This window comes from Pristiophorus japonicus, chromosome 26 (genome assembly GCF_044704955.1).
Source record: "Pristiophorus japonicus isolate sPriJap1 chromosome 26, sPriJap1.hap1, whole genome shotgun sequence".
Classification (NCBI taxonomy): domain Eukaryota; kingdom Metazoa; phylum Chordata; class Chondrichthyes; family Pristiophoridae; genus Pristiophorus; species Pristiophorus japonicus.
The window spans coordinates 12,285,213-12,293,794 of record NC_092002.1 but is presented as its reverse complement, the minus strand read 5'-3'; the positions used below and the strand labels follow the sequence as shown (position 1 = coordinate 12,293,794).

The 8,582-nt window shown below is 48.5% G+C and overlaps 1 protein-coding gene across 2 annotated transcripts; it reads right to left on the bottom strand.

Annotated features, from left to right (window-relative positions):
• Window positions 1-2,502: 2,502 nt before the first annotated feature.
• sdhaf1 (succinate dehydrogenase complex assembly factor 1) lies at window positions 2,503-8,354 on the bottom strand. 2 transcript variants are annotated; one of them, XM_070867596.1, is made up of 2 exons: window positions 8,297-8,354; window positions 2,503-2,974 (listed from the first exon to the last, which is right to left on the bottom strand). In XM_070867596.1, exon 2 carries the CDS (start codon window positions 2,954-2,956, stop codon window positions 2,675-2,677), a length of 282 nt encoding a protein of 93 aa, XP_070723697.1. In that variant the 5' UTR covers window positions 2,957-2,974; window positions 8,297-8,354; the 3' UTR covers window positions 2,503-2,674. The 2 variants fall into 2 exon arrangements, with proteins under 2 accessions (XP_070723697.1, XP_070723698.1); XM_070867597.1 differs by lacking the exon at window positions 8,297-8,354 and adding an exon at window positions 6,871-6,906.
• Window positions 8,355-8,582: the final 228 nt, after the last annotated feature.

Below are 8,582 nucleotides of genomic sequence, written 5' to 3'. Positions count from 1 at the left end.
CACACTGCGATATGTGTGCGCACTAGGTCCGTGCAGCAGAGCTGGTCTCCAGTCATCTTGGATTGGACTGGTTAGATGCAGGAAGAATGTTCCCGATGTTGGGGAAGTCCAGAACCAGGGGTCACAGTCTAAGGATGAGATGAGGAGAAACTTCTTCACTCAGAGAATTGTGAACCTGTGGAATTCTCTGCCACAGAAAGTTGTTGAGGCCAGTTCGTTAGATATATTCAAAAGGGAGTTAGATGTGGCCCTTACGGCTAAAGGGATCAAGGGGTGTGGAGAGAAAGCAGGAATGGGGTACTGAAGTTGCATGATCAGCCATGATCATATTGAATGGTGGTGCAGGCTCAAAGGGCCAAATGGCCTGCTCCTGCACCTATTTTCTATGTTTCTATGACCTTTGCCACTGGACCAAGACCTAGCTCTGTCAAGCCCGTGTGGTGGCTGGTGTGCAACGGTCACCCCACGTTAAAAAAATCCACGCACAGGTATCTTCCACCCTTCAACATGTAGTTCGGGATCTGGAATATTATTCATTGAAACACCTGTGAACTTTCTGACGTGGAAGCAAGTCATCCTCGACTCGAGGGACTGCCTATGATGATGCTGAACTTCAAAAGATTTTGAGTGTATACCATGAGGGTAGCTGTCAGTTAGCTGCCATTGTGAAGCTGTTCATGACCAGGCAGAACGGAGACTCAGCGGAACTAAATAGCCACATAAGACATAAGGGAATGAATTACTAGGGTCAGTTTTATGTTGACTGTTTGCATACAAAGTAGCTGTTGTTTGCAAAATTATAAGAAAGGTAAATTCGTAACGAATGTAAATCTGCTTGTATTTAAAGAAAAGAAAGACGTGCATTTATATAGCGCCGTTCACCACCACCGGACGCCCCAAATCGCTTTACAGCCAATGAAGTACTTTTCGGAGTGTAGTCGCTGTTGTAATGTGGGAAACGCGGCAGCCAATTTGCGCACAGCAAGCTCCCACAAACAGCAACCGTGATAATGACCCAGATAATCTGTTTTTAATATTTTGATTGAGGGATAAATATTGGCCCAGGACACCATGGAGAACTCCCCCTGCACTTTTTCGAAATAGTTATTTTACGTCCACCTGAGAGAGCAGACGGGGCCTCGGTTTAACGTCTCATCTGAAAGACGGCACCTCCGACAGTGCAGCACTCCCTCAGCACTGCACTGGGAGTGTCAGCCTAGATTTTTATGCTCTAATCCCTGGAGTGGGACTTGAACCCACAACTTTCTATCTCAGAGGCGAGGGTGCTGCCCACTGAGCCACAGCTGACACATAATATCAGATTGTCTGCAATATCCCTTTGGCATTAACACTGCTACTGGAAAATTCAGAAAATTCTTCTGTAAAGATCATAATACTTCCTATTACCCGTTTCCATCTTTTGGATGAGACGTTAAACCGAGGCCCCGTCTGCTCTCTCAGGTGGACGTAAAAGATCCCGTGGCACTATTTCGAAGAAGAGCAGGGGAGTTCTCCCCGGTGTCCTGGGCCCAATACTTATCCCTCAATCAACATAAAAAAAACAGATTATCTGGGTCATTATCACATTCTGTTTGTGGGAGCTTGCTGTGCGCAAATTGGCTGCTGCATTTCCCACATTACAACAGTGACTGCACTTCAAAAGTACTTCATTGGGTGTAAAGCGCTTTGCGATGTCCAGTGATCATAAATACTATATAAATGCAAGTCTTTCATTTTTTTCTCTTCTGTTTCATAAATTAGGTGAATTAGTAATATTATATGTGTAATCCTCCTGTATGGCTCAGAGACATGGACCATGTACAGTAGACACCTCAAGTTGCTGGAGAAATACCACCAGCGATGTCTCTGCAAGATCCTACAAATCCCCTGGGAGGACAGACGCACCAACATCAGCGTCCTCGACCAGGCCAACATCCCCAGCATTGAAGCACTGACCACACTCAATCAGCTCCGCTGGGCAAGCCACAGAGTCCGCATGCCAGACACGAGACTCCCAAAGCAAGTGCTCTACACGGAGCTCCTTCGCCGCAAACCGGCAAATCAAAAGGCTTCTGCTTTATCTGTTATGAGGATCAGAGAAGCACCATTTTGGCTGTAGACAACTTTAATGGCAAGTTGTCCAATGGCAAACGAGCCAAAGGTGGGCAGAGGAAACGTTACAAGCGCACCCTCAAAGCCTCCCTGATAAAGTGCGACATCCCCACTGACACCTGGGAGTTCCTGGCCAAAGACCGCCCTAAGCGGAGGAAGTGCATCCGGGAGGGCGCTGAGCACCTCGAGTCTCATCTCCGAGAGCGTGCCGAAATCAAGCGCAGGCAGCGGAAGGAGCGTGTGGCAAACCAGTCCCACCCTCCCTTTCCTTCAACCACTGCCTGTCCCACCTGTGATTCCCGTATTGGACTGTTCAGCCACCTGAGAACTCACTTCAGGAGTGGAAGCAAGTCTTCCTCGATTCCGAGGCACTGCCTATGATGATGATGATGATGTGTAATTTTTATTAATTTATTGACGTGACCACTACAATCTAGTTCATTGGATTCAATGTACATCCTTTGGCTTAATTCTTACCCGATTTACAGTTTCACGCAATCACTACATAAACTGTGCTTCATACTCAGGCTGTGAACAGACTTCAGTCCATCTCTTTAAACTATCATGTCGAGTCTTTGGTGGTTTGTGTGCCCCGGTCCGTCGGTGGATTGTAGCTGGTGAAAGCCGTCACTTGTACGGTGTTCGAATCCCGCAGCAGGTCCAACTGCCTCCACCCCCTCCGCAGCAGGTACTCGATGTGCATCACGTCACTTCGGGGGATTTGGGAGTTTTTGTGAAACTCATCCTGAATCAGAGGCAAAAATCCAGGCTTCCCTCTGGCCGCTCGGAGAAACTGTTTGTAAAGATTTAAGACCTGCTTCTGGAGTTTGCTGTGTCTAGCCATGGTGTCATCTGTCTGGATCTGTCCACAAACACAAAAAAAAGGATGTTATGGCACTTTCTGCATTTCGTTGCCAACCAAAATGTTCAAATAAGAACATATCAGGAGCAGGAGTCGGCCATTCGGCCCCTCGAGCCTGGTCCGCCATTTATTAAGGTCATGGCTGATCTTCAACTTCAACTCCACTTTCCTGCACTATCCCCATATCCTCGCCTCCGCCCCTGCCTCAGCTCCTCTACTGCTGAAACCCTCATCCATGCCTTTGTTGCCTCCAGACTTGACTACTCCAATGCACTCTTGCCTGGTCTCTCACATACTACCCTATTCAGAGACCATGGTCCAGAACTTAAAGAAGGGTAACTTTGAAGGTATGAGGCGTGAATTGGCTAGGATAGATTGGTGAATGATACTTAAGGGGTTGACTGTGGATGGGCAATGGCAGACATTTAGAGACCGCATGGATGAACTACAACAATTGTACATCCCTGTCTGGCGTAAAAATAAAAAAGGGAAGGTGGCTCAACCGTGGCTATCAAGTGAAATCAGGGATAGTATTAAAGCCAAGGAAGTGGCATACAAATTGGCCAGAAATAGCAGCGAAGCAGGGGACTGGGAGAAATTTCAAACTCAGCAGAGGAGGACAAAGGGTTTGATTAGGGCAGGGAAAAGAGAGTACGAGAGGAAGCTTGCAGGGAACATTAAAATGGACTGCAAAAGTTTCTATAGATATGTAAAGAGAAAAAGGTTAGTAAAGACAAACGTAGGTCCCCTGCAGTCAGAATCAGGGGAAGTCATAACTGGGAACAAAGAAATGGCAGACCAATTGAACAAGTACTTTGGTTCGGTATTACTAAGGAGGACACAAACAACCTTCCGGATATAAAAGGGGTCAGAGGGTCGAGTAAGAAGGAGGAACTGAGGGAAATCTTTATTAGTCGGGAAATCGATTTGGGGAAATTGATGGGATTGAAGGCCAATAAATCCCCAGAGCCTGATGGTCTGCATCCCAGAGTACTTAGGGAGGTGGCCTTGGAAATAGCGGATACCATCATTTTCCAACATTCCATAGACCCTGGATCAGTTCCTATGGAGTGGAGGGTAGCCAATGTAACCCCACTTTTTAAAAAAGGAGGGAGAGAAAACAGGGAATTATAGACCGGTCAACCTGACATCGGTAGTGAGTAAAATGATGGAATCAATTATTAAGGATGTCATAGCAGCGCATTTGGAAAGAGGGGACATGATAGGTCCAAGTCAGCATGGATTTGTGAAAGGGAAATCATGCTTGACAAATCTTCTGGAATTTTTTGAGGATGTTTCCAGTAGAGTGGACAAGAGAGAACCAGTTGATGTGGTGTATTTGGACTTTCAGAAGGCTTTCGACAAGATCCCACACAAGAGATTAATGTGCAAAGTTAAAGCACATGGGATTGGGGGTAGTGTGCTGACGTGGATTGAGAACTGATTAGCAGACAGGAAGCAAAGAGTAGGAGTAAATGGGTACTTTTTAGAATGGCGGGCAGTGACTAGTGGGGTACCGCAAGGTTCTGTGCTGGGGCCCCAGCTGTTTACACTGTACATTAATGATTTAGACGAGGGGATTAAATGTAGTATCTCCAAATTTGCGGATGACACTAAGTTGGGTGGCAGTGTGAGCTGCGAGGAGGATGCTATGAGGCTGCAGAATGACTTGGATAGGTTAGGTGAGTGGGCAAATGCATGGCAGATGAAGTATAATGTGGATAAATGTGAGGTTATCCACTTTGGTTGTAAAAACAGAGAGACAGACTATTATCTGAATGGTGACAGATTAGGAAAAGGGGAGGTGCAAAGAGACCTGGGTGTCATGGTACATCAGTCATTGAAGGTTGGCATGCAGGTACAGCAGGCGGTTAAGAAGGCAAATGGCATGTTGGCCTTCATAGCGAGGGGATTTGAGTACAGGGGCAGGGAGGTGTTACTACAGTTGTACAGGGCCTTGGTGAGGCCACACCTGGAGTATTGTGTACAGTTTTGGTCTCCTAACTTGAGGAAGGACATTCTTGCTATTGAGGGAGTGCAGCGAAGGTTCACCAGACTGATTCCCGGGATGGCGGGACTGACATATCAAGAAAGACTGGATCAACTGGGCTTGTATTCACTGGTGTTCAGAAGAATGAGAGGGGATCTCATAGAAACTTTTAAAATTTTGACGGGTTTAGGCAGGTTAGATGCAGGAAGAATGTTCCCAATGTTGGGGAAGTCCAGAACCAGGGGTCACAGTCTAAGGATAAGGGGTAAGCCATTTAGGACCGAGATGAGGAGAAACTTCTTCATCCAGAGAGTGGTGAACCTGTGGAATTCTCTACCACAGAAAGTTGTTGAGGCCAATTCACTAAATATATTCAAAAAGGAGTTAGATGTAGTCCTTACTACTAGGGGGAATCAAGGGGTATGGCGAGAAAGCAGGAATGGGGTACTGAAGTTGCATGTTCAGCCATGAATTCATTGAATGGTGGTGCAGGCTCGAAGGGCCGAATGGCCTACTCCTGCACCTATGTTTCTATGTTTCTAAACTAGAGATGATCCAAAACTCGGCTGCCCGTGTCCTAACTCGCACCGAGTCCCGCTCACCCATCACCCCCTGTGCTCGCTGACCTACGTTGGCTCCCAGTTAAGCAACGCCTCGATTTCAAAATTCTCATCCTTGTTTACAGATCCCTCCATGGCCCTCGCCCCCTTCCTATCTCTGTAACCTCCTCCGGCCCCACAACCCCCCGGGATGGCTGTGCTCCTCAAATTCTGCCCTCTTGAGTATCCCTGATTATAATCGCTCAACCATCGGTGGCCGTGCCTTCAGCTGCCTGGGCCCCAAGCTCTGGAACTCCCTCCCTAAACCTCTCCGCCTCTCTTTCCTCATTTAAGACGCCCCTTAAAACCTACCTCTTTGACCGAGCTTTTGGTCATCTGCCGTAATTTCTTCTCATGTGGCTCAGTGTCAAATTTATTTATTTTGTCTTATAACACTCCCGTGAAGTGACTTGGGACGTTTTACTATGTTAAAGGCGCTATATAAATATAAGTTGTTGTTGCTGTTATCCCTTGATTTCCTTAATATCCCAAAATGTATCGATCTCAGCCTTGAATATACTCAAAGACTGAACCTCCACAGACCTCTGGGGCAGAGAATTCCAAAGATTCACCACCCTCTGAGTGAAGCAATTTCTCCTCAGCTCAGTCCTAAATGGCCGACCCCTTATTCTGAGACAGTGACCCCTGGTTCTAGACTCCCCAGCCTGGGGGAAACATCCTCCCTGCATCTACCCTGTCAAGCCCTGTGAGAATGTTGTATGTATATAAATCAACATGGCCAGGGAGTCCAGAATCAGTGGCCACAGTCTCAGAATAAGGGGTCGACCGTATAGGACTGAGATGAGGAGAAATTTCTTCACTCACAGAGTGATGAATCTTTGGAATTCTCTACCCCAGAGGACTGTGGGGGCTCCGTCTTTGAGTATATTAAAAGCTGAGATCGATAGATTTTTGGATATTAAGGGAATCGAGGGATGTGGGGATAGTGCAGGAAAGTGGAGCTGAGGCCAAGATCAGATCAGCCGTGATCTTACTGGATAGCGGAGCAGGCTCGAGGGGCCGAATGGCTGACTCCTGCTCCTATTTCTTATAAAAACATAAGAAATAGGAACAGGAGTAGGCCATACGGCCCCTCGAACCTTTGCAATGTTCTTATAAAACCTACACTTGCAATAGTTACTCAAAATAACTTCCAATCTTGTTCATTTTCAACAAATTGGGTAGCAAGAGATCGTATCAATCAACTTATGATGACACTGGGCACATTCGTTTAATTCTAAGCAATTAGAGAGTGCAGCTGGAAAAAATAAACCAGGTCAATTGAGAACGCGATTCGACAGACAAACCTTTAAGAAAGAAAGATCTCTATAGCGCCTTTCACAACCACAGGGTGTCCCACGGCGCTTTACAGCCAATGAAGAGCATATGAAGTATAGCTTCTGTTCTAAGGTAGGAAACACGGCAGCCAATTTGCACCCAGCAAGGTCCCACAAGCAGCAACGACCAGATCACCTGCTTTGGCGATGTTAGTTGAGGGATAAATATTGACCAGGACACCGGCTTTGAATAGTGCCATGGGATCTTTTATGTCCGCCTGAGAGAGGCAGACGGGGCCTCGGTTTAACGTCTTATCTGAAAGTGTAGCACTCCCATACAATGTACCGCCCCCACCCCACAAGCCGCACTGCCTCCTGCACAGCCCATTGATATTTCTGCGCATGCACAATACAAAAGCCGGTGAACGGCCTGAGTGGGACCCCCGCAGAAGGCTGGCCGGCCACGCGGTTTAGCGGGAACATTGCTTCCTCGCTCCTGCACACAAGTGTCAGCTTAGAGTTTAGGCTTAAAGCTTGGGGCCCAGGCAACAGAAGGCACGGCCACCAATGGTGGAGCGATTATAATCAGGGTCTGCTCAAGAGGGCAGAATTAGAGGAGCGCAGACATCTCGGGGGTGTTGTGGGGCTGGAGGGGATTACAGAGCTAGGGAGGGGGGCGAGGGCCATGGAGGGATTTGTAAACAAGGATGAGAATTTTGAAATCGAGGCGTTGCTTAACCGGGAGCCAATGTAGGTCAGCGAGCACAGAGAGTGATGGGTGAGCGGGAGTCGGAGTGAGTTAGGCCACGGGACAGCGAGCACAGGGGGTGATGGATGAGCCGGACTTGGTGCGAGTTAGGACACGGGGCAGTCGAGTTTTGGATCACCTCTAGTTTACCGAGGGTAGAATGTGGGAGGCCAGCCAGGAGTGTGTTGGAATAGTCAAGTCTGCAGGTAACAGAGGCAGGAATGAGGGCTTCAGCAGCAGATGAGCTGAGGCAAGGGGCGGAGACGGGTGATGTTACGGAGGTGCAAATAGACTGTCTTAGTTAATGCTGCGAATATGTGGTCGAACGCGCATTTCAGGGTCAAATATGACACCAAGGTTGCGAACAGTCTGGGTAGGTCAGACAGAAGTTGGACAGCATCAGACAAAACCCCTTCCTTGAACTTGCTGTGTTGTTTTTCCATAAGTTTCTCTCTCTCAGCTTATTGATTTTCAATTCTGAGACGGTGTGAAGCTGCCGGAACCTCAGTATCTGCTGTTCAGTGCCTGCAGGAGCTCACACGGGCATGGCTCAGTGCTGGCTGGGCCTTGCTCCCACTGCCCTCGCTGCTGCCGATAAAGGCGGCGTTCATTCGCGCTAGAAGCCGGCGGCTCAGCGCCCCGGCTGCTACTTTATAATTATAATTAAGCGGCCAAAATCGCGATCCATTTCACCAAATCGAGACTTACCCGGAAATGCGCCGTTTCGCACAGCGCCGCCTGTCGATCCCACCGCCCCACTGCACCCCAGCACAGCGCCGCCTGTCGGTCCCACCGCCCCACTGCGCCCCAGCACAGCGCCGCCTGTCGGTCCCACCGCCCCACTGTACCCCAGCACAGTGCTGCCTGATGGCTCTACCGTTCCGTCAATGCCCCAGCACAGGAGGACCTCTTGGTCCTGCTGCCCCATGCCAATTCATCCAGCTCAGCACCACCAGCCCATGCTCACCCTGCTCAGAGCTACCCACCGACTGGG